At 37.7% G+C, this 26,792-nt stretch overlaps 1 protein-coding gene across 1 annotated transcript in view; it reads left to right on the top strand.

Annotated features, from left to right (window-relative positions):
- Positions 1 to 26,792, top strand: part of TMEM168 (transmembrane protein 168) — a 51,179-nt gene that overhangs the window by 3,831 nt on the left and 20,556 nt on the right. The window contains exon 2 of the mRNA XM_029234358.1: positions 789 to 2,046. Coding sequence (XP_029090191.1) covers positions 919 to 2,046 — 1,128 coding nt within the window. The 5' untranslated portion in view covers positions 789 to 918. The remainder of the gene's footprint in view (positions 1 to 788; positions 2,047 to 26,792) is intronic.

The raw sequence follows: 26,792 nt of genomic DNA, 5'->3' as shown, positions 1-26,792 counted from the left end.
TGACAAGTAATTGTTGTGGTAACTTTTTAAAAGTAAAATTATAGTTTTAAAAATTTACCTTACAATAAACATTGGTCAGCATTCCAACTTTACAGTTTTGACTAGAAAGGTCCAGAATTGGTTTGCTACAAAGATTGTAGGTTTGATAATCAAAGTAATTTAGTAGAGGAAAAAGTACAGAGAGAATTATGGATCAACTTTAGTGACTGAGTAACTTTAATACAGTTAAACTTCTAATAAGTTTATTAAACACTGTTAGACTAAGATTTCATCGCATTTTAGAGGTGACTGGTAAAAACATGTAGATGATTTTAGGCAGGTAGTAATGGTTGCTATTATTGGATACTGATGCTTTTCAAATTAGAGGTAATGATGAGGTCCCTTGTTTCATTTAAGAATTGAGTAGCTTTCCATTGTGCCAGACGCATCTGCTACATCTAAGCTAAGTTGAATATCTCATCTTTGCATGTTGTTGAAAAACCACATATCGGAGTAAAAATGAGTTGTGTGAATTCCTCACCATCTCTGGAAAAACAGTTTCATTGATGGTGACTTAGTCATACAATCCTAGCATAGGATGAGTAGAAAAAAATCTCCATTTTTGTTTGGATAAACTGCAGAGTTTTTAAGCCAGAGACAATTAGCATTAAGATACACACAAGTCACATTTTAAGCTGGGTTTCAGAACAAACTTTATTTCTCACTTATTCGTTATTTTGTATAAGGAAGATACATGTGAAAGGCAAATTACATAAAATTAACAACGAAATATTTTTTCTTCTTTTTAGATCACTACAAACAAACAAATTCCACCAGAGAAAATGCTGAAGTAGGAGTTACAGAAACATTGGATTTGCTGGATGAAATACAAGCAGTTAATTTTTGTAACGTGGGGAGAAAGTCCAGATTGACAGATTAATGTGTAAATCACTGCGTTATTGCTTTAGTCATTGTCTCTATTTAGCAATGACAAGACTGGAAGAAGTAAACAGAGAAGTGAACATGCATTCTTCAGTGCGTTATCTTGGCTATTTAGCCAGAATTAATCTACTGGTTGCTATATGCTTAGGTCTTTATGTAAGATGGGAAAAAACAGCAAATTCCTTAATTTTGGTAATTTTTATTCTTGGTCTTTTTGTTCTTGGAATTGCCAGCATACTCTATTATTATTTTTCAATGGAAGCAGCAAGTTTAAGTCTATCCAATCTTTGGTTTGGATTCTTGCTTGGCCTACTGTGTTTTCTTGATAATTCATCGTTTAAAAATGATGTGAAAGAAGAATCAACCAAATATTTGCTTCTAACTTCCATAGTATTAAGGATACTATGCTCTTTGGTGGAGAGAATTTCTGGTTATGTCCGTCATCGACCCACCTTACTAACCACAGTTGAATTTCTGGAACTTGTTGGATTTGCCATTGCCAGCACAACTATGTTGGTGGAAAAGTCTCTGAGTGTCATTTTACTTGTTGTAGCTTTGGCCATGCTGATTATTGACCTGAGAATGAAGTCTTTTCTAGCTATTCCAAACTTAGTTATTTTTGCAGTCTTGCTGTTTTTCTCTACATTGGAAACTCCCCAAAATCCAGTTGCTTTTGCATGTTTTTTTATTTGCCTGATAACTGATCCTTTCCTTGACATTTATTTTAGTGGACTTTCAGTGACTGAAAGGTGGAAACCCTATTTGTACCGTGGAAGAATTTGCAGAAGACTTTCTGTTGTTTTCACTGGGATGATTGAGCTTACATTTTTCATTCTTTCAGCATTTAAACTTAGAGACACTCATCTCTGGTATTTTGTAATACCAGGCTTTTCCATTTTTGGAATATTCTGGATGATTTGCCATATTATTTTTCTTTTAACTCTTTGGGGATTCCATTCCAAATTAAATGACTGCCATAAAGTATATTTTACTCACAGGGTAGATAACAATAACCTAGATAGAATCATGGCATCCAAAGGGATGCGCCACTTTTGCTTAATTTCAGAGCAGTTAGTTTTTTTTAGTCTTCTTGCAACAGCAATTTTGGGAGCAGTTTCCTGGCAGGTAAGCTTACAGTTTGTTTATTATGTCAGTACCTATGATATGTGATTAAATGCTTGCTTCAAGAGTTGAATTATTAGAATTGAAAGGTCAAGTTCCTGATTTCAGAAGTAGATGGTGGGGCACTTACTTAATTTTGTTCCTGGAATTGAAGTACTGAATGAATATTGACAGGATAATTTCATTTGCTTTCTAGCAAGAAGAACCAGAATATTAGGAATACTCAGCATGTGACATGCCTCCTACCTTCTTATTGTTCGTTAATGAAACACTCATGGATTAAAGATCCTTAGAATATTACCATTTGAAGGGTGCTTAGAGATTGTTCTTTAATTTTTTCACTTTACACACGAGGAAACTGAAAGCCAGAAAACATATCCAGAGTCACTGGTACTAGCCAGAACTAGGTTACCTAGCTTCTGTCTAGTCCATTGATCTCCTCATTACATTTCTTTTTATAGTCATTTTCCTAAGATTTTATGGAAAAGGTGATTAGTTATATAATGACATATCAGATTCTTAATTACAGATTAGATTAGAGCCTCTCCTAAGAAAGAAAAAACTAGTTTTACAATACATTTGCTTCCCACAATGTTTTTTTTTTTAAAAAAAAGGTCTTTTGTAGACAAAGACATTCAAACTATATGGCTAGAGTTTATATCTGTAGTTTATATCAGTCTTCCATTCTCTGAACATTTATTGACTATACTGTATATCAGGTACTGTACTGGTGCTGAAGATCTCGAGATGAGTAAAAAATGTCTCTGTCATTAAAGAAGGCACAATCTCTAATGGGAGGCGGAAGAGGCAAGGCACGTAAACCAATAATTATTATTACAGTGTCACAAATACTATAATTTGGGTACATCAGGTTGTGATGTAGGGCAAAAATGAAGGTGAATTTTGCTTGGTGCAGTTCTCTGCTTTGCACCAGTTGCAGCAGAGTGATTTGTCGATGTGAGTGTCTGAAGAGGAGATGTGGAGACTTGCCTGGGAATGGTACATTTTAGTCATTGTGGGCTAGGGCATGGAGCCTGTGTGGGAGTCAACCAGATGATTAAAAAAGAAAAAATCATGGGTGTTGCCTGAGGATATCTTACTCTATTTGCCAGTGCTAGGGACTATCAGAACGATGATGATGGATGAGAACTCTACCAAGAGTTCTCATTCCTCTTCCTCTCTTCTCTCCTTCCTGTTAGCTCCTTTCCCAGCCTGACTTTTTTTCATTTCCAAATCAGCCTCATTCATGCTTGACACCTTTCTAATCATCAAATCCTGAAACCAAATATTTTGTAAGTCACCAAATTCTTGTTTTCTCATACAAGTGGTCTTAAACATGGTGTGTGTACTACTGGAGATACACAGAAGCTTTCCAATGAGTCTGTCAGCAAAGATAATTTTAAGACAGTTTCCAGATTCTCACCTTCCAGTCAACTGTTTCTTAAAGTTTATCTACTTGAGATAGGTGTGGAGTGGTATCTTATTGTGATTTTAATTTGCATGTCTCTAATGACTAATGATGTTGAGCATCTTTAATGTGTGTATTAGTCATTCACTTATCTTTGCTGAAGTATCTATTCAGATCTTTTTTTGATCTAAATTGGGTTGTCTTCTTATGATTGAATTTTTTTTAACATCTTTATTGGAGTATAATTGCTTTACAATGGTGTCTTAGTTTCTGCCGTATAACAAAGTGAATCAGCTATACACATACATATATCCCCATATCTCCTCCCTCTTGCGTCTCCCTCCCACCCTCCCTATCCCACCCCTCTAGGTGGTCACAAAGCACCCAGCTGATCTCCCTGTGCTATGCGGCTGCTTTCCACTATCTGTTTTACATTTGGTAGTGTATATATGTCAATGCTACTCTTCACTTCGTCTCAGCTTACTCTTCTCCCTCCCTGTGTCCTCAAGTCCATTCTCTACGTCTGCATCTTTATTCCTGTCCTGTCCCTACGTTCATCAGAACCTTTTTTTTTTTTTTTTAGATTCCATATATATGTGTTAACTTACAGTATTTGCTTTTCTCTTTCTGACTTACTTCACTCTCTGTGACAGACTCTGGGTCCATCCACCTCACTACAAACAACTCAATTTCATATCTTTTTATGGCTGAGTAATATTCCATTGTATGTATGTGCCACATCTTCTTTATCCATTCATCTGTCGATGGACACTTAGGTTGCTTCCACATGCTGACTATTGTAAATAGAGTTGCAGTGAACATTGTGGTACATGACTCTTTCTGAATTATGGTTTTCTCAGGGTATATGCCCAGCAGTGGGATTGCTGGGTCATATGGTAGTACTATTTTTAGTTTTTTAAGGAACCTCAATACTGTTCTCCATACTGGCTGTATCAGTTTACATTCCCACCAACAGTGCAAGAGGGTTCCCTTTTCTCCACACCCTCTCCAGCATTTGTTGTTTGTAGATTTTTTAATGATGGCCATTCTTACTGGTGTGAAGTGATACCTCATTGTAGTTTTGATTTGCATTTCTCTAATGATTAGTGATGTTGAGCATCTTTTCATGTGTTTGTTGGCAATCTGTATATCTTCTTTGAAGAAATGTCTACCTAGGTCTTCTGCCCATTTTTGGATTGGGTTGTCTGTTTTTTTGATATTGAACTGCATGAGCTGCTTGTATATTTTGGAGGTTAATCCTTTGTCAGTTGCTTTGTTTGAAAATATTTTCTCCCATTCTGAGGGTTGTCTTTGCATCTTGTTTATGTTTTACTTTGCTGTGCAAAAGCTTTTAAGTTTCTTAGATCCCATTTTTTTGGTTTTTATTTCCATTTCTCTAGGAAGTGGATCGAAAAGGATCTTGCTGTGATTGATGTCATAGAGTGTTCTGCTATGTTTTCCTCTAAGAGTTTTATAGTGTCTGGCCTTACATTTAGGTGTTTAATCCATTTTGAGTTTATTTTTGTGTATGGTGTTAGGGAGAGTTCTAATTTCATTCTCTTACATGTAGCTGTCCAGTTTTCCCAGCACCACTTTTTGAAGAGGCTGTCTTTTCTTCATTGTATATTCTTGCCTTCTTTATCAAAGATAAGGTGACCATACGTGCATGTGTTTATCTCTGGGCTTTCTATCTTGTTCCATTGATCTGTATTTCTGTTTTTGTGCCTGTACCATACTGTCTTGGTTAGTGTAGCTTTGTAGTGTAGTCTGAAGTCAGGGAGCCTGATTCCTCCAGCTCCATTTTTCTTTCTCAAGATTGCTTTGGCTATTCGGGGTCCTTTGTGTCTCCCTACAAATAGTGAAATTTTTTATTCTAGTTCTGTGAAAAATGCCAGTGGTAGTTTGATAGGGATTCCATTGAATCTGTAGATTGCTTTGGGTAGTATAGTCATTTTCACAATGTTGATTCTTCCAATCCAAGAACATGGTCTATCTCTCAATCTGTTGGTATCATCTTTAATTTCTTTCATGAGTGTCTTACAGTTTTTTGCATACAGGTCTTTTGTCTTCTTAGGTAGGTTTATTCCTAGGTATTTTATTCTTTTTGTTGCAATGGTAAATGGGAGTGTTTCCTTAATTACTCTTTCAGAGTTTTCATCATTAGTGTATAGGAATGCAAGAGATTTATGTGCATTAATTTTGTATCCTGCTACTTTACCAAATTCATTGATTAGCTCTAGTAGTTTTCTGGTAGCATCTTTAGGATTCTCTGTGTATAGTATCATGTCATCTGCATACAGTGAAAGCTTTACTTCTTTTCCAATTTGGATTCCTTTTATTTCCTTTTCTTCTCAGATTGCTGTGGTTAAAACTTCCAAAGCAATGTTGAATAATAGTGGTGAGAGTGGGCAACTTTGTCTCGTTCCTGATCTTAGTGGAAATGGTTTCAGTTTTCACCATTGAGGACTATGTTGGCTGTGGGTTTGTCATATCTGGCCTTTATTATGTTGAGGTAAGTTCCCTCTATGCCTACTTTCTGGAGAGATTTTATCATAAATGGTGTTGAATTTTGTTGAAAGCTTTTTCTGCATCTATTGAGATTATCATATGGTGTTTATCCTTTGACTTGTTAATATGGTGTATCACATTGATTGATTCACATATTTTGAAGAATCCTTGCATTCCTGGGATAAACCCCACTTGATCATGGTGTATGATCCTTTTAATGTGCTGTTGGATTCTGTTTGCTAGTATTTTGTTGAGGATTTTTGCATCTGTGTTCATCAGTGATATTGGCCTGTAGCTTTCTTTTTCTGTGACATCTTTGTCTGGTTTTGGTATCAGGGTGATGGTGACCTCATAGAATGAGCTGGGGAGCATTCCTCCCTCTGCTATACTTCGGAAGAGTTTGAGAAGGATAGGTGTTAGCTCTTCTCTAAATGTTTGATAGAATTCGCCTGTGAAGCCATCTGGTCCTGGGCTTTTGTTTGTTGGAAGGTTTTTAATCACAGTTTCAATTTCAGTGCTTGTGAGTGGTCCATTTATATTTTCTATTTCTTCCTGGTTCAGTCTCGGAAGGTTGTGCTTTTCTAAGAATTTGTCCATTTCTTCAGGTTGTCCATTTTATTGGCATAGAGTTGCTTGTAGTAATCTCTCACGATCCTTTGTATTTCTGTGGTGTCAGTTGTTAGTTCTCCTTTTTCATTTCTAATTCTGTTGATTTGAGTCTTTTCCCTTTTTGATGAGTCTGGCTAATGGTTTATCAATTTTGTTTATCTTCTCAAAGAACCAGCTTTTAGTTTTATTGATCTTTGCTATTGTGTCCTTCATTTCCTTTTCATTTATTTCTCATCTGATCTTTATGATTTCTTCCCTTCTGATAACTTTGGGTGTTTTTTTGTTATTCTTTCTCTAATTGCTTTAGGTGTAAGGTTAGGTTATTTGTTTGAGATGTTTCTTGTTTCTTGAGGTAGGATTGTATTGCTATAAACTTCGCTCTTAGAACTGCTTTTGCTGCATCCTATAGGTTTTGGGTTGTCATGTCCACATTGTCATTTGTTTCTAGGTACTTTTGGATTTCCTCTTTGATTTCTTCAGTGATCTCTTGGTTATTAAGTAACGTATTGTTTAGCCTCCATGTGTTTGTATGTTTTAAAGATTTTGTCCTGTAATTGATATCTAGTCCTATAGCATTTGGTCAGAAAAGGTACTTGTTACGATTTCAATTTTCTTAAATTTACCAAGGTGTGATTTGTGACCCAAGATATTATCTGTCCTGGAGAATGTTCCATGAGCACTTGAGAAGAAAGTGTATTCTGTTGTTTTTGGATGGAATGTCCTATAAATATCACTTAATTCCATCTTGTTTAATGTATAATTTAAAGCATGTGTTTCCCTATTTATTTTCATTTTGGATGATCTGTCTGTTGGTGAAAGTGGGGTGTTAAAGTCCCCTACTATGACTGTCTTCCTGTCAGTTTCCTCTTTTATGGCCATTAGAATTTACCTTAGGTGTTGAGGTGCTCCTATGTTGGGTGCATAAATATTTACAATTGTTATATCTTCTTGGATCGATCCATTGATCATTATGTATTGTCCTTCTTTGTCTCTTGTAGTAGTTTTTATTTTAAAGTTTGTTTTGTCTGATATGAGAATTGCTACTTCAGCTTTCTTTTGATTTCCATTTGCATGGAATATCTTTTTCCATCCCCTCACTTTCTGTCTGTATGTGTCCCTAGGTCTGAAGTGGGTCTCTGGTTGACAGCATAAATATGGGTCTTGGTTTTGTATCCATTCAGCCTATGTCTTTTGGTTGGAGCATTTAATCTATTTACATTTAAGGTAATTATCGATATGTATGTTCCTATTTCCATTTTCTTAATTGTTTTGGGTTTGTTATTGTAGGTCCTTTCCTTCTCTGTTTCCTGCCTAGAGAAGTTCCTTTAACATTTGTTGTAAAGCTCGTTTGGTGATGCTGAATTCTGTTAGCTTTTGCTTGTCTGTAAAGGTTTTAATTTCTCTGTCAAATCTGAATGAGATCCTTGCTGGGTAATCTTGGTTGTAGGTTTTTCCCTTTCATCACTTTAAATATGTCTTGCCACTCCCTTCTGGCTTGCAGAGTTTCTGCTGAAAGATCTGCTGTTAACCTTATGGGGATTCCCTTGTATGTTTTTTGTTTTTTTTCTTGCTGCTTTTAATATTTTTTCTTTTTATTTAATTTTTGATAGTTTTATTAACATGTATCTTGGCGTGTTTCTCCTTGGATTTATCCTGTATGGGACTCTGTGCGTATCCTCGACTTATTTCCTTTCCCATATTAGGGAAATTTTCAACTATAATCTCTTCAAGTATTTTCTCAGACCCTTTCTTTTTCTCTTCTTCTGGGACCCCTATAATTTGAATATTGGTGCATTGAATGTTGTCCCAGAGGTCTCTGTGACTATCCTCTATTCTTTTCATTCTTTTTTCTTTATTCTGCTCTGCAGTAGTTATTTCCACTATTTTATCTTCCAGGTCACTTATCCGTTCTTCTGCCTCAGTTATTCTGCTATTGATTCCTTGTAGAGAATTTTTAATTTCATTTATTGTGTTGTTCATTACTGTTTGTTTGCTCTTTAGTTCTTCTAGGTCCTTGTTAAACATTTCTTGTATTTTCTCCATTCTATCTCCAAGATTTTGGATCATCTTTACTATCATTACTCTGAATTCTTTTTCAGGTAGACTGCCTATTTACTCTTCATTTGTTTGGTCTGGTGGGTTTTTACTTTGCTCCTTCATCTGCTGCATATCTCTGTGTCTCCTCAGTTTGCTTAGCTTACTGTGTTTGGGGTCTCCTTTTCGCAGGCTGCACGTTCGTACTTCCCATTGTTTTTGGTGTCTGCCCCTGGTGGGTAAGGTTGGTTCAGTGGGTTATGTAAGCTTTCTGGTGGAGGGGACTGGTGCCTGTGTTCTGGTGGATGAGGCTGGATCTTGTCTTTCTGGTGGGCAGGACTGTGTCCAGTGGTGTGTTTTGGGGTGTCTGTGAACTTACTATGATTTTAGGCAGCCTCTCTGCTAATGGGTGGGGTTGTGTCCCTGTCTTGTTAGTTGTTTGGCATGGGGTATCCAGCACTGGTGCTTGCTGGTTGTTGAGTTGAGCTGGGTCTTAGCATTGAGATGGAGATCTCTTGGAGCGCTCTCACTGATTCATATTACTTGGGGCCGGGAGGTCTCTGGTGGTCCAGTGTCCTGAATTCGGCTCTCCCACTTCAGAGGCTCAGGCCTGACACCCGACCGGAGCACCAAGACCCTGTCAGCCACACAGCGGTCTATCAGCCCCCTTAGAACCAGTCTGCCCTCCTGTTAGGGATTCGATATCCTGCTGGTGTTGTAGGGTCTCCTGCAGAGGCAGTGGGTGGCTGTGGCTCATCGCGGGGACAAGGACACTGGCAGCAGAAGTTCTCCTTATGATTGAATTTTAAGCGTTCTTTTTATATTCTGAATACAAGCCTTTTTATCAGATATATGATCTGGAAATGTTTTCTCCTAGTGTGTGGCTTATCTTTTTTTTTAATGATACTTTTTTGTGTGTGTGTGGTACGCGGGCCTGTCACTGCTGTGGCCTCTCCTGTTGCGGAGCACAGGCTCCGGACGCGCAGGCTCAGCGGCCATGGCTCATGGGTCCAGCCTCTCCGCGGCATGTGGGATCTTCCCGGACTGGGGCACGAACCCGTGTCCCCTGCATCGGCAGGTGGACTCTCAACTACTGCACCACCAGGGAAGCCCTTTAATGATACCTTTTGAAGAGTGCAAGTTTTCAGCTTTATGAAGTCCAGTTTGTCAACTTTTTCTTTTTTTTTTTTTGTGGTACGCGGGCCTCTCACCGCTGTGGCCTCTCCTGTTGCGGAGCACAGGCTCCGGACGCGCAGGCTCAGCAGCCATGGCTCACGGGCCCAGCTGCTCCGCGGCATGTGGCATCTTCCCGGACCATGGCACGAACCCGTGTCCCCTGCATTGGCAGGCGGACTCTCAACCACTGCGCCACCAGGGAAGCCCCAACTTTTTCTTTTATGGGCTGTGCTTTTAGGATCACATCTAAGATATTCATTGCTCAGGCCTAGGTCACAAAGATTTTTCTCCTATAGTTTTCTTCCAGTAGCTTTATCATTTTAGTTTTAACATTTAGGTATATGATCCATTTTGAGTTAATTTTTGTTATGGTATGAAGTAAGGATTTTTTTTTAATATGGCTTTCTAATTGGTCCAGCACCATTTATTGAAAAGACTATCATTTCCCTTGTTGAATTACCTTGGCACCTTTGTCCAAAATCAGTGTCTGAGCTCTCTTTTTTGTTCCATTGACCTGTATATCTATCCTTAAAACAGGACTATGCTGTCTCACAAGATATGTTCTAATTTTCTTTGCAATTTCTTCTTTGACCTATGTTAAAAGTTAAAAGTTTATTGTGTGATAGTTTAATATTTGGGGGATTTCCCACATTTTTTCTATTATTGATTTCTAATTTAATTCCAGGTGATTGGAGAACATAGTTTGTTTGATTTTAGTCTTTTATTAAGACTTGTTTTGTTGCCTGGCATGTGTTGTATTCTCGAGAATACATCGTGTTTACTTTAAAAGAGTAAGTTCCTGATGTTGTTGATTAAAGTGTTCCATAAATATCAGCTAGGTTATGTTGGTTGGTAGTGATGTTTAGGTATCTATATCCTTGTTGATTTTCTAATTCTGAGAGAGTGATATTGAAAATCTCCATTAAAATTAACTAAATTGTGTACTTCTCATTTCAATTCTTTCATTTTCTTGCCTTATGTATTTTGGGGCTCTGTTCCTAGGTGTATATACATCCTTTTTTTTTTTTGCGGTACACGGGCCTCTCACTGTTGTGGCCCCTCCCATTGCGGAGCACAGGCTCTGGACGCGCAGGCTCAGCGGCCATGGCTCACGGGCCCAGCCGCTCCGCGGCATGTGGGATCCTCCTGGCCCGGGGCACGAACCCGTGTCCCCTGCATCGGCAGGCGGACTCTCAACCACTGCGCCACCAGGGAAGCCCTATACATCTTTAATTATACCTTCTTAATGTATTGACCTTCTTATCTTTATGGTAAACAGCATAGTTGAATAGTTACAACAGTCACCTAATGGCTTGCAAAATGTAACATTAACTAGCTAGCTGTTTACAGAGTTTGCCAACTCCTGTTTTAGGCCAGTACTTCTCAAACTTTAATATACATAGGAATCGCGTGGGGATCTTGTTAAAATCCCAAAGACTGGAATTAAGTAGTTTTGGGGGAGAGCCTGAAACTCTGCATTTCCAGAAATCTTAAAAGTTATGCAGAAAGTCCTAGTCAGAAGTACACCCACTGAGTGGCAAGGTATTAATTTAGCTATTCAAGACTAATGTGTATCTATCAGAGTTTTGTATGCATTAGTTGCTGTTTGGTAACTGCTGCTTGTGGTGTAGGCATTGTGTCTTTGATGCAATTAACTTTTTTTTTTAATTGAAGTATAGTTGATTTACAATGTTGTGTTAGTTTCAGGTGTACAGCAAAGTGATTCAGTTTATGTATATGTATAATATATTCTTTTTCAGATTCATTTCCCATATAGGTTATTAAAAAATATTGAGTATAGTTCCCTGGGTTATACAGTAGGTCCTTGTTGTTTATCTATTTTATATATAGTAGTGTGTTTGTTACTGTCAAATTCCTAATTTATCCCTCCTTCCCACGTTTCCCCTTTGGTAACCATAAATTTGTTCTCTATGTTTGTGAGTCTGTTTCTGTTTTGTAAATAAGTTCATTTGTATTTTTTTAGATTCCACATATAAGTGATATCATATGATATTTGTCTTTCTCAGACTTACTTCACTTAGTATGATAATCTCTAGGTCCATCCATCTCGCTGCAAATGGCATTATTTCATTCTTTTTTTATGGCTGAGCAGTATTCCATTGTATATATGTGCCACGTCTTCTTTATCCATTCATCTCTCGGTGGACACTTAGTTCGCTTTCATGTCTTGGCTATTATAAATAGTGATGCAATGAACTTTAGGGTGCATGTATCTTATTGAATTATGGTTTATATCCTCAGGAGTGGGATTGCCAGATCATATGGTAGCTCTGTTTTCAGTTTTTTAAGACCATCATCAAAAACTCTACAAATAATAAATGCTGGAGAGGGTGTGGAGAAAAGGCAACCCTCTTACACTATTGGTGAGAATGTAAATTGGTACAGCCACTATGGATAACAGTATGATGCAATTAACTTTTTAAACTTAATTTAAAAAAAAAACATTTATTTATTTATTTATTTGGCCGTGCCAGGTCTTAGTTGTGGCACGTGGGATATTCACTGCCGAGTGTGGGATCTTTTTTTTAGTTGCAGCATTGGGGATCCTTAGTTGCACCATGTGGGATCTTTTAGTTGCAGCATGCAGGATCTAGTTCCCTGACCAGGGATTGAACCCAGGCCCCCTGCCTTGGGAGTGTGTAGTCTTAACTGCTGGACCACCAGGGAAGTCCCTAAACTTAATTTTAATTTAATCTGTGCTCTGCCGAGTGTTCGGTGAGATCATCTCAAATTCTTCCAATTAGATTTTTCTTGAACTATTTTTGCTTAACATTCCTAAATGATATTGATACTGATTAGCTTTTTAATAATCTAAACCCATTTTTCACATTTCTGTGAGAGTAATACTAAAGCGTAAAACTGATTTTCCCCTCTGTCCCATTAAAATATCCTTCAATGGATGGATTTCCACTGGAAAACTGATTGGGTGGGGGAAGACCCAATGTGGCAGGAAAAAAATGAGAAACTAAAGCCTTTTGAGTAGATCAAATAGTCAGCCATAAGTAGGATCAATGAAAGTAGAGGTAGACTGAAATCTAGAAGACTAGGTAAGAGCAAGGGATAAGGACCTGGACTAAGGTGACAGGGAAAAATTGCTGAGCTAAGGATATAACTGATAGAAGTATCAAGGGAAAAACAGATCTTGTTGAAAAGTAAAATTTATAGAGAATTTGAAATAAATTGATGAAATTTAGAGATGAAGAGTGTTTTGACATGGTATTTAGATAGTCTAAATATTAAAAAGATGTTGAGAGGCTAAAGGGAGCGGATGGGAATGTAGGATGATGGATTTCACTGAGTTAATGACCTAGTGGGCATTTGTTATTAACAAAACATTTTAGAGTAGGTTTATTTTTTAAAGTATATTTTTAGGCAGTCAAATGTACTCTCATTTTACTACCAGAAAAGTAAAACCAAACAGACACAAACATGAGACTAATCTGCCTCATGGAGCACAATGTGGTTTAGACCTTACTTCCCAAAATGGGCTTAGCCACTTTTTCTTATTTTAAGCTTTTTTGCATGTCAGTAGTTTGGGGGTTCTTTTAGTTTTACATAACTTAACAAAAATTTTTTATTAAGGAAAAATTTGCATACAGTAATATTCACCCTTTTTAGTGTACAATTCTGTGATTTTGACAAATGCATATAGTTGTATGACCACTACATTCAAAATATAGAGCAGTTCCATCACCCCCCAAAATTCCCTGCTGCCCCTTTGTAGTCAGTCCCGCTCCCAACCCCCAGTACTTGGCAACTAAACTGTTTTCTGTCCCTAAACACTTTTCTAGGGTGTCATATACATGAAATAATATAGTGTATAGCTGTTTGAGTCTGGCTTCTTTCACTTAGCATAATTCATATGAGATTCAGCTATATTGTTGTGTTATAATATCAGTTTATTCCTTCATATTGCTGAGCAGTATTCCATTATGTGGATGTCTCACAGTGTGTTCATTACTCAATGGAGGGACAATGAAATTAGTTTTTGGTGATTATAAATAAAGCTGCTGTAAACATTCATAGACAGGGTTTTGTGTTAACATAGGTTTTTATTTTACCTGGTGTGGGTTGTATGATAAACGTATGAGCCATGTTTAACTTTATAGAAACTGCCAAACTGTTTTCCAAAGTGGCTGTACCATTTTGCATTCTCACCCGCAATGTATGGGAGTTATCTCTTTGTTTTTGTTTTTTAACCATTCTTATAGGTGTGTAGTGGTAACTCATTGTGGTTTTTATTTGCTATTTCTGTAGTAGCTAAAGACGTTAAGTATCTTTTCATGTGATTACTTGTCCTGAGAATTTCAGATCTCAGCAATGTTTAAAACTGGGTTGTTTGTTTTCATGTTGTATTGAGATATAAGTCCTTTATTAGATGTATGACTTGCTAATATTTGCTCCAAGTGGCCTTTTCTCTTGTTTTCTGAAGAGCAGTTCTTAATTTTGCTATACTCTAATTTATCCATTTTTTTCTTTTATGAAATTATCTTTTGATGTCATACCTAAGAAATCTTTGACCTCATTTGAGTAGACTCTCTGGATAACCCCACATGGATAGCTTTGTTTTTTGTTAGTTTTACCGAATTTAATAACATTTTCAAAATGAGTCAGTAGTATCATTCCAAGTCATGTACATTATTAAAAAGCTGGAATTTTACCATTAACTTCTGTTGTGTTTTGTTCATAATCTTGTTCCAATTTTAAAATGCAACCTTACAGCTCTTGTTTCCTGCAGTTTGTGTTATGCTCATTGAATTTGCTACTTGCTTTCCTCTTTTGTACTTTTCTTCCTTAAATAAGTCAATAAGAAGTACTTACACAGTACCATAGCCATTTGGTGCTAGTTTTATTGCTCAGCCATAGGCTTTTCTGAAATTGATACTTGACAATTCACATAAGGATAAAAAGGGAGGAAAGTGTCCAGATACCCAAGGAAGCATACTCCATGGCTTGCTCTTTTGTTTAGGAATTTTCTCTGAAATCTTTCACATGAGATTTTATATGCCTTTCCTTGCTACCGTCATTTGCAGATTCCATGGGGTTCTGATGCAACTTTTTGGAGGAGCCCTTTGACCCAAACCAGAAAAACCATAATCACCGTTAATTTCTCTGTAGGGGAAGCACTAGCAATCACTGGGTTTGACAGATGTAACAAGACCAGTTCCATATCCAAGGAAGGGAGGGAATCCACAGATGCAGCACAGTTTCATTTCTAGCAAGATGGCTGGATCAGCCATATTATCTCACTTGACATGGGGAGCAGGGAGTTTTCAAATCTGTTGCCAAAACTAGAAGTTCACGTTTCATAATTTTTTGTTTTGTTTCATTTCTCTTCCTAAAGTTTTGAGATATTTTAGTCTAGATTAGAGGAGGGGACACTAAGTCTTTTTAGCTTGAAGTTATACTTTTAATTTGATGTTTTATGCATTCTGCCAGAACACAATGAAACAGGAGTAGATGCTTTTTTTCCCCCTAAAACAACAATAACAATGATCTGAATATTATTTTATTCATGAAACAAGAACATGAATTTCTCCTTTGCCCTGATTTTCCAGCTTAAAAAAAATTTTTTTTAATAACTGGAGATATTTTCATTTTAATAATACGGCTTACCAGTTATTAACTGTTTTTTATGTGCTATCCACCATTCTGTGTACTTTGAGTGTATTTATTTAATCCTCATGACACTCTGAGATAGGTACCATTATTATTCCCATTTTGTAGAGAAGAAACATGCTTGAGAGATTAGGAAACTTGCTTGAGGCTACACAGCTGGTGTGAATCCAGGCAGTCTGCCTTCACAGCCTTTACTCTTAACCACTTTACTTAGTTCCATGTATTTTTAGAGTTGGAAATGAGCATACAGATTATTTAATGTAACATCTCTATTTTGTCCATGGGGAGAAGTAAGATTCAACACACTGTCCAAGTTTGATTCCCATACCAGTGTTTTACCTTTATCAAGATTGTGGTCTACAAAAATTTCTATTTTTGCTATCTCTTTTGAGGCTGCTCGAAAAATATTTTTTTTCTAATGCATCTACTAGGGCCTTAACTCTATAAGATCTCCTAAATAGCAGTTGTCATTTAGATTAAAAGGTAATCATCATTTAAATTTCTGTTGTTTTGTTCATAATAACCTCATTGCAATTTATAAATGCTTCATTGTAAATTACAGCTACCATTTTATTGTACTAGACATATTTCACATATTTCTAATCTATGTAATAAGCTCATAAAATATCCCTCTTTTATAGATTCAGACTGAAAAGCTTAATTTGTTCATGTACACACAGATGGTAAATGACTATGCTAGGATTGAACCAAAGTCTAACTCCAAAGCTTGAGTCCTTTCCCCTACAATTTCTCTATTGCCTCTACTTAAAGAAATCGCTGCTTTAAAACTAACTGTAAAGTAGCTTTCCTAATGTTCTTAAAGTTCTGGAACTAAGCAAAGTTTTGGAAGTTGCCTATTGTTTCTTAAATATGGGTTTCTCACATTGAAGAGCATAATATCTCCATTTACATATTGCATTGTAACATACATTTATATATTGTGTTTCTTAGTTAGACTTCTATGTATAATATTTCCCAAACTTGGTTACTAATGTGACTCATACAAAAATATTTCTAAACAAACAATATTCATATCTCTTATGTAAATGCCAGGTTTTTTAAAAAATGAAATTCCAACATTGGATAAATAGATTTTGTTCCTATTAGCTGAGAAAGTTTTAGGATATGAAAATATTGAATCTTTTGACCATGACTTGAAAGCCCAGATGAATAGAGAATAACTAGTAACTACATTTTATGGAAAGAATATTACTTAAAGTTGTTTAATGGTCTGCTGTTATGTTCAGCTTATACCTGCTTTGAAATTTGAGCCATGTCTTAAAAGTTTGCTAGTGAGCTTAGGGTGATTTGTAGAAGCAAATGAAGAAAAGTATCTATACTTACTAGTTTTGGTCAAGTAAGTTGATCTTATTTGTTACAGGGAGTTGTTTAAAATGTATGGTGTACTCCAAGTCACAAATGACTTTTAGGTTGAAGCTGTAGAATAAAGGGTTGCAGGCCAGTAAAATTGAAGCTTTCGGAATGTGGCAAATGGACAAAACATCCTAAATTTATTTTGGCTCCCCTGGACATATTTGCCAACTGTTAAAACTGCAAATTTTTTGTATTGCCAAACTGTTCACTTTTATCTATGCTATCTTTTTTTAAATTAAATTAAATATTTTAAATTGAAGTATAGTTGATTTACAGTGTTATGCCAATCTCTCCTGTACAGCAGAGTGACTCAGTCATACACGTATAGACATTCTTTTTTATATATATTCTTTTCCATTATGGTTTATCACAAGAGATTGAATATAGTTCCCTGCACTGTACAGTAGGACGTTGTTGTTTATCCATCCTATATATAATAGTTTCCATCTGCTAATGCCAAACTCCCAGTCCTTCCCTCCCCCACTTCCCTTCCCCTTGGCAACTACAAGTATGTTATGTCTGTGAGTCTGTTTCTGTTTTTTTTAAATAAATTTTATTTATTTATTTTTGGCTGTGTTGGGTCTTCGTTACTGTGTGCAGGCTTTCTCTAGTTGTGGCAAGCAGGGGCTACTCTTCATTGTGGTGTGCAGGCTTCTCATTGCGGTGGCTTCTCTTGTTGCACAGCACTGGCTGTAGGAGTACGGGCTTCAGTAGATGTGGCACACGGGCTCAGTAGTTGTGGTGCATGGGCTCAGTTGCTCTGCAGCATGTGGGATCTTCCCGGACCAGGGCTCAACCCCGTGTCCCCTGCATTGGCAAGGGGATTCTTAATCACTGCACCACCAGGGAAGTCCCTATTTCTGTTTTATAGATAGGTTCATTTGTGCCGTATTTTAGATTCTACATGTAAGTGATATCATATAGTATTTGTCTTTCTCTTTCTAACTTCACTTAGTATGATAGTCTCTAGTTGCATCTGTGTTGCTGCAAACGGCATTATTTCATTTTTTTTAATGGCTGAGTAGTATTCCATTGTATATACGTACCACAACTTCTTTATCAATTCATCTGTCAATGGACATTTGGGTTGTTTCCATGTCTCAGCTATTGTGAATAGTGCTGCTTATGAACATTGAGGTGTGTGTATCTTTTTGAGTTATAGTTTTGTCTGGATATATGCCCAGGAGTGGGATTGCTGGATTATATGGTAATTCTATTTTTAGTTTTCTGAGGAACCTCCATATTGTTTTCTGTAGTGACTGTACCAACTTATATTCCCACTAACAGTGTAGGAAGGTTCCCTTTTCTTCACACTTTCTCCAGCATTTGTTATTTGTAGACTTTTTATGATGGCCATTCTGACATGTGTAAGGTGGTACCTCATTGTAGTTTTGATTTGCATTTCTCTAATAATTAGTGATGTAGAGCATCTTTTCATGTGCCTGCTGGCCATCTGTATGGCTTCTTTGGGGAAATGTCTGTTAAGGTCTTCTGCCCATTTTTCAACTGGGTCGTTTGTTTTTTGTTGTTGTTGAGTTGTATGGCTGTTTGTATATTTTAGGGATTAAGCCCTTGTCTGTTGCATCATTTGCAAATATTTTCTCCCATTCCGTAGTTTGTCTTTTCGTTTTTTCAGTAGTTTCCTTTGCTGTGCAAAAGCTTGTAAGTTTGATTAGGTCCCATTTGTTTAGTTTTGTTTTTATTTCTTTCGCCTTGGGAGGCTGACCTAAGAAAACATTGGTACGATTTATGTCAGAGAATGTTTTGCCTATGCTCTCTTCTAGGGGTTTTATGGTGTCATGTCTTATGTTTAAGTCTTTAAGCCATTTTGAGTTTATTTTTGTGCATGGTGTGAGGGTGTGTTCTAACTTCGTTGGTTTACATGCAGCTGTCCAACTTTCCCAGCACCACTTGCTGAAGAGACTGTTTCCCATTTTATATTCTTGCCTCCTTTGTCAAAGATTAATTGACCATAGGTGTGTGGGTTTATTTCTGGTCTCTATTCTGTTACACTGATCTGTATGTCTGTTTTTGTACCAAAACCACACTGTTTTGATTACTGTAGCTTAGTAGTATTGGCTGAAGTCTGGGAGAGTTTTACCTCCTACTTTGTTTTTATTTTCCCCTCAGGATTGCTTTGGCAATTCTGGGTCTTTTATGGTTCCATATAAATATTTGGATTATTTGTTCTAGTTCTGTGAAAAATGTCATGGGTAATATGATAGGGATCACATTAAATCTGTAGATTGCTTTGGGTAGTATTGCCATTTTTACAATATTAATTCTTCCAATCCAAGACCATGGGATATCTTTCCATTTCTTTGAATCCTCTTTTATTTCCTTTATTAATGTTTTATAGTTCTCAGCATATAAGTCTTTCACCTTCTTGGTCAGGTTTATCTCTAGGTATTTTTTTTTTTTGGTGCAACTTTAAAAGGTATATATATATATATATTTTTTTTTACATTCCCTTTCTGATATTTCATTGTTAATGTAAATAAATGAATGTTAATCTTGTATCCTGCTACTTTGCTGAATTCATTTATTAGATCTAATAGTCCTTGTGTTGAGTCTTTAGGGTTTTCTATATATAGTATCATGTCATCTGCATATAGTGATAATTTTACCTCTTTCCTTCCAATTAGGATACCTTTTATTTCTTTTTCTTGTCTGATTGCTGTGGCTAGGACTTCCAATACTACGTTGAATAGAAGTGGTGAGAGTGGGCATCCTTTTCTTGTTCCAGATTTTAGCAGGAAGGCTTTCAGCTTTTCACTGTTGAGTATTATACTACTAGCTGTGGGTTTGTGATAAATGGCTTTTAGTATGTTGAGATATGTTCCCTCTATTCCCATTTTGGTAAGAGTTTTTATCATGAATAGATGTTGAATTTTGTCAAATGCTTTTTCTGCATCTATTGAGATGATCATGTGGTTTTTGACTTTTCTTTTGCTACTGTGGTTTATTACATTGATTGATTTGCGAATGTTGAACCAGCCTAGTGAACCTGGGATGAATCCCACTTGGTTGTGGTGTATGATCTTTTTTATGTGTTGTTGGATTCGGTTTACTAATACTTTGTTGAGAATTTTAGCATCTATATTCATCAAAGATATTGGCCTGTAATTTTCTTTGTTAGTGATGTCTTTGTCTGCTTTTGGTACCAGGGTGATGGTGGCTTCATAGAATGTCTTTGGGAGTGTTCCCGCTTCATTCTTTTGGAAGAGTTTGAGAAGAATTGTTATAAGTTCTTCGTATGTTTGGTAGAATTTGCCTGTGAATCCATCTGGTCCCACACTTTTGTTTGTAGGGAGTTTTTTAAATTACAGATTCTATTTCACTTCAAATGATCAGTCTGTTCACATAATTTATCTATTTCTTCTTGATTCACTTTTGGTGGGCTCTATGTTTCTAGAAAGTTGTCCATTTCTTCTAGGTTGTCAAATTTGTTGACATATAATTGTTCATAGTATTTCCTTATGGTTTTTTGTGTTTCTGTGGTGTCAGTTGAGATTTCTCCTTTTTCATTTCTTGTTTTGTTTATTTGGGTTCTCTTTCTTCTTGGTGAGCCTGGGCAGAGGTTTGTCAATTTTGTTTACCCTTTCAAAGAACCAGCTCTTGGTTTTGTTGATTTTTTTCTGTTGTTTCTTGAATCTGTTTTTTCCTCCCTGATCTTTATTATTTCCTTCCTTCAGCCGACTTTAGGTTCTGTTTGTTCTTTTTCTAATTCTTTTAGGTGGTAAGTTAGGTTGTTTACTTAAGATTTTTCTTGTTTTTTGATGAAGGCCTCTATTGCTATGAACTTCCCTCTAAGAACTGCTTTTGCTATGTCCCATAGATTTTGTATGGTTGTGTTTTTATTGTCGTTTGTCTCAAGTTATTTTTTAATTTCCATTGGTTTTCTAGTAGCATGTTGTTTAGTCTCCACGTAGTCATTTTTTTTCTCATTTCTTTTCCTGTGGTTGATTTCTAGTTTCATGCCATTGTGGTCAGAGAAGATGCTTGAAATAATTTCTGTACTCTTAAATTTGTTGAGGTTAGTTTTGTACCCTAGTATGTGGTCAATCCTAGAGAATCTTTCATGTGCGCTTGAAAAGAATGTGTATTCAGGTTTTTTTGGATGTCATGTCCTGAAGATATCAATTAAGTCTAACTGTTCTATTGTATCATTTAGGATCTCTGTTGCCTTATTGATTCTCTCTCTGGAAGATCTGTCTGTTGATGTGAGTGGGGTGTTAAAGTCTCCTACTATTACTGTATTTCCATTGATTTCTCCCTTTATGTCTGTTATTATTTGTTTTATGTATTTGTGTGCTCCTATATTATGTGCATATAAGTTGATGAGTGTAATATCCTCTTCTTGTATTGATCCTCTTATCATTATATAGTGCTCTTCTTTATTTTTCTTCATAGTCTTTAAAGTCTATTTTGTCTGTTATGAGTATTGTAACTCCCGCTTTCCTGTCATTTCCGTTTGCCTGAAATATTTTTCCATCCCCTCACTTTCAATCTGTCTGTGTCCTTTGCCCTGAGGTGGGTCTCTTATAGGCAGTATATTGTAGGCTCTTGATTTTTATCCAGTCTGCCACTCTGTCTTTTGATTGGAGTATTCAGTCCATTGGCATGTAAGGTAATTATTGGTACATATGTATTTATTGCCATTTCAACCTTTTTTTCCAGTTGATTCTTTGTTTCTTCTTTGTTTTTCTTCTTCTTCTTGTGGTTTGATGATTTCCTTTCATTTTATGCTTGTATTCTCTTCTTTTTGGTTTTTGTGAATCTATTGTATGTTTTTGATTTGTGGTTGTGCTGTTTTTCAAGTATGTTAAACCCTTCCTATATCTGCTTGCTTTAGACTAATAATCAATATATGGCCTTTATTATGTTGAGGTAAGTTCCCTCTATGCCCACTTTCTGGAGAGTTTTTAATCATAAATGGGTGTTGAATATTATCAAAAGCTTTTTCTGCACCTATTGAGATTATCATATGGTTTTTAGTATTCAGTTTGTTGATATCACACTGATTTGCAGACATTGAAGAATCCTGGCATCCCTGGGATAAATCCCACTTGATCATGGTGTATGATCCTGTTAATGTATTGTTGGATTCGGCTTGCTAGTATTTTATTGAGTATTCTTGTGTCTATGTTCATCAGTGATACCTGTAATTTTCTTTTTTTATCATATCTTTGTCTGGTTTTGGTATCAGGGTGATGGTGGCCTCATAGGATGAGCTTGGGAATGTTCCTTCCTCTGCAGTTTTTTAGAAGGGTTTCGGAAGGATGTGTTAACTCTTCTCTAAATGTTTGAAAGAATTCACCTGTGAAGCTCTCTGGTCCTGGACTTTTGTTAGTGGGAAGTTTTTAAATCACTGTTCCAGTTTCAGTACTTGTGATTGGTCTGTTCATATTTTCAGTTTCTTCCTGGTTCAGTCTTGGAAGGTTGTACCTTTGTAAGAATTTGTCCATTTCTTTTAGGTTGTCCATTTTATTGCCATACAGTTGTTTGTAGTAGTGTCTTATGATCGTTTATATTTCTTTGGTGTCAGTTGTAACTTTTCTTTTTTCATTTCTAATTTTATTGATTTGCGCCCTCTCCCTTTTTTTCTAGATGAGTCTGGCTAAAGGTTTGTCAATTTCATTTATCTTTTTAAAGAACCAGCCTTTAGTCTCATTGATCTTTTCTATTATTTTCTTCATTTCTATTTCATTTAGTTTTTGCTCTGATCTTTGATTTCTTTCCTTCTACTAACTTTGGGTTTTGCTTGTTCTTTTTGCTCTAGTTGCTTTAGGTGTAAGATTAGGTTGTTTGTTTGAGGTTTTTCTTATTTCCTAGGTAAGATTGTATTGCTATAAACTTCCCTCGTAGAACTGCTTTCGCTGCATCCCATAGGTTCTGGATTGTCATTCTTTTGTTTTCATTTGTTTCTAGGTATTCTTTTTTGTTTCTAATTTATTTTTGTCTGCGTTGGGTCTTCGTTGCTGTGCGCAGGCTTTCTCTAGTTGTAGCAGGTGGGGGCTACTCTTTGTTGTGGTGTGCAGGCTTCTCATTGTGGTGGCTTCTCCTGTTGCAGAGCATGGGCTCTAGGCATGCGGGCTTCAGTAGTTGTGACTTGCAGGCTCAGTAGCTGTGGCTTGTGGGCTCTAGAGTGCAGGCTCAGTAGTTGTGTTGCAGGGGCTTTAGTTGCTCCGTGGCATGGGGGATCTTCCCAGATCAGGGCTTGAACCCGTGTCCCCTACATTGGCAGGTGGATTCTTAACCACTTCACCACCAGGGAAGCCCATGTCTCCAGGTATATTTTGATTTCCTCTTTTTCTTTCTTCAGTGATCCATTGGTTGTTTAGTAGCATAGTGTTTAGCCTCCACGTGTTTGTGTTTTTTACCTTTTTTTCTTATAGTTGATTTTTAATCTCATAGCGTTGTGCTCAGAAAAGATGCTTGACATGATTTCAGTTTTCTTCAATTTACCGAGGCTTGCTTTGTGACCCAGTATGTGATCAATCCTGGATAATCTGCTGCTTTTGGATGAAATGCTCTATAAATATCAATGCAATCATCTGGTCTAATATGTCATTTAAGGCCTGTGTTTCCTTATTGATTTTCTACATGGATTATCTGTCCACTGATGAAAGTGGGGTGTTAAAGTGCCCCACTATTGTGTTCCTGTTGAGTTCTCCTTTTATGGCTGTTAGCACTTGATTATTTATTGAGGTGCTCCTATGTTGGGTTCATATATATTTACAACTGTTATATCTTCTTCTTGGATTGATCCCTTGATCATTATGTAGTGTCCTTCTGTGTCTCTTGCAACAGTCTTCATTTTAAAATCTATTTTGTCTGATATGAAAATTGCTACTCCAGCTTTCTTTGAATTCCATATGCATGGAATACCCTTTTCCATCCCTTCACTTTCAGTCTGTATGTGTCCCTAGATCTGATGTGGGTCTCTTGTAGACAGCATATATCTATGTCTTGCTTTTGTATCCATTCAGCCAGTCTACGTCTTTTGGTTGGAGCATTTAATCCTTTTACATTTAATGTAATTATCAATATGTATGTTCTTATTGCTGTTTTGTTCATTGTTTTGGATTTGTTTTTGAAGGTCGGTCTTTTTTCTTCCCTTTTTCTTTATTCTCTTTTTACTTGATGTCTATCTTCAGGATTTCTTTTTCTTTTTTTTTTCGCGGTACGCGGGCCTCTCACTGTTGTGGCCTCTCCCGTTGTGGAGCACAGGCTCCGGATGCGCAGGCTCAGCAGCCATGGCTCACGGGCCCAGCTGCTCCATGGCATGTGGGATCTTCCTGGACCGGGGCACGAACCCGCGACCCCTGCATCAGCAGGCGGACTCTCAGCCACTGTGCCACCAGGGAAGCCCTGCTTTTTCTTTTTTGTGTGTGTATCTATTGCAGATATTTGGTTTGTGGTTCCCATGAGGTTTTGATATAGCAGTCTATATATGTACAATATTGTTTTAAGTTGCTGGTCTCTTACTAATTTCCAGTGCATTTCCAATATCCTGCATTTGTACTCTTCTCTTCTCACGATTTCTGGTTTTGATATTATATTTGTGTGGGGGGTGATTTCCTACCTTTGTTTTATGTTTGCCTTTACCAGTGAGCTTTCCCACTCATAATTTTCTTGTTTCTAGTTGTGGCCTTTTCTTTTTTACCTAGAGAAGTTCCTTTAGGATTTGTTGTAAAGCTGGTTTGGTGGTGCTGAATTCTCTTGGGTTTTGTTTGTCTGTAAAGCTTTTGATTTCTCCATTTAATCTGTCCAAGGGCCTTGCTGTGTAGAGTATTCTTGGTTGTAGTTTTTTTCCCTTTCATCACTTTAAATATATCATGCCACTCCCTTCTGGCCTGCAGAGTTTCTGCTGAAAAATCAGCTGAAATGGGCATTCGCTTGTATGTTATTTGTTGTTTTTCCCTTAATTGCTTTTAGTATTTTTTTCTTTGTGTATAATTTTTGTCAGTTTGATTACTATGTGTCTCAGTGTGTTATTCCCTGGGTTTATCTTGTATGGGACTCTGCACTTCCTGGACTTGAGTGTTTCCTTTCTCATGTTAGGGAAGTTTTCAGCTATAATCTCTTCAAATATTTTCTCAGACCCTTTCTCTCTCTCTTCTCCTTCTGGATCCCTTTAATGCAAATGTTGGTGTGTTTAATATTGTCCCAGAGGTCTCTATAGACGGTCCTCCTTTCTTTTCATTCTTTTTTCTTTATTCTGCTCTGTGGCAGTGATTTCCACCATTCTGTCTTCCAGCTCACTTACTCGTTCTTCTGCCTCAGTCATTCTGCTATTGATTCCTTCTAGTGTATTTTTCATTTCACTTATTGTATTGTTCATCTCTGTTCTTTAAATCTTCTAATTCTTTGTTAAACATTTCTTGTATCTTTTTGATCTGTATCTCCAATATTTTTCTGGGTTGTTGGATCATCTGTACTATCATTACTCTAATTTCTTTTTCAGGTAGGTTGCCTGTCTCCTCTTCATTTGGTTGTTCTTACGGGGTTTTAATCTCATTCCTTTGTCTGGAGTATATTTCTCTGCCTTCTTATTTTGTCTAACTTTCTGTGTTTGTGGTCTCCTTTCCACTGGCTGCAGGATCGTAGCTCCTCTTACTTCTGGTGTCTGCCCCCTGCTGGGAAAGTTTGGTCCTGTGGCTTTTGCAAGCTTCCTCGTGGGAGGGACTGGTGCCTGCCCACTGGTGGGTGGAACTGGGTCTTGTCCTTCTGCTGGGCAGGACCATGTCTAGGGGTGTGCTTAGAGGTTGCTGTGAGCTCAGTACAGCTTTAGGCACGTTGTCTGCTGATGGATGGGGCTGTGTTCCTATCCTGATGGTTGTTTGGCCTGAGGCATTCTGGCACTGGAGCCTGTAGGCTGTTGGTTAGGACTAGGTCTTGATACCAAACTGGTGATGACCTCTGGGAGAACTCATGCTGATCAGTATTCTCCGGGGCCTCTGCCATCAGTGTTCTTGCTCCCCCTCCCCACTGTTTAACCACAGCTGACCCCCATCTCTGCCAGAGATCCTCCAAGTCTCATAGGTAGGTCCAGCCCAGGTTCCTATGGAGTTACTGCTTTGTGCTGGGTCCCAGTGTATGTAAAACCTGTGTGCACCCTCCAAGAGTGGAGTCTGTGTTTCCCCCACTCCTCTGGAGCTCCTACACTCAAGCCCTGCTGGCCTTCAAAGCCAAATGCTCTGGGGGTTCCTCCTTCTGATGCCAGACCCTCAGGCTGGGGAGCCGGACATGGGGCTCAGGACTTTCACTCTTGTGGGAGAACCTCTGCAGTATAATTTTCCAGTTTGTGGGTTGTTCACCTGGCAGGTATGGGATTTGATAATGTCACAAAAGCACTCCTCCCATCATCTTGTTGTGGATTTTTCTCCGTCTTTGGATGTAAAATATCTTTTTTGGTAGGTTCCAGTCTTTTTTGTTGTTGGTTGTTCAGCAGTTAGTTGTGATTTTGGTATTTTTATGGGAGGAGGGGGGCTCAAGTCCTTCTACTCCGCCATCTTTTCCAAAATAGAGGGGCAGCTTTTAGTTTGGATGCTTGCTGTCTCTTTCCTCAGCGTGTGCTGGCCTTTACCTTTTTATGTGGGGTGTGCGGGTTCAGCGGCCCTTGTGCACTCACAGGACAGTGGGGGCAGGGCTTGGCACCTGCTTGGGGGGTCTCCTGTGGGTGGCTGCTATCCGTGCACTCCTGGGATAGTAAGGGCAGCCTGCTTTTAGGTCTCATAGTGGCGACCTGTGCCCACCTCTGGAGCCCAGGATGGCAGTGATGACTTGCACACCACCACCCCCTCCCACCAACAGCTCCTGTGGGCGGTGTCCTGTTGCCTGGGAGCACTCACAGGGAAAGGAGCTCTTAATGGTGGTCCCACCCCTCTCCCCTTCCACCCCCAACAATGGCACCTTGCCTCTGTGGCAGGCCCTGGCTTCTTCTGAGTACCCCCTCTGTTGCCACAGTCTAGCCTCTTCAGGCTGTCTCCATGCA

Source organism: Monodon monoceros, unplaced genomic scaffold (assembly GCF_005190385.1).
Source record: "Monodon monoceros isolate NGI ecotype Baffin Bay Population unplaced genomic scaffold, NGI_Narwhal_1 Super_Scaffold_2, whole genome shotgun sequence".
Taxonomy (NCBI): domain Eukaryota; kingdom Metazoa; phylum Chordata; class Mammalia; order Artiodactyla; family Monodontidae; genus Monodon; species Monodon monoceros.
Note: the sequence above shows the minus strand (reverse complement) of the source record. Positions and strands in the feature narration are given on the sequence as shown.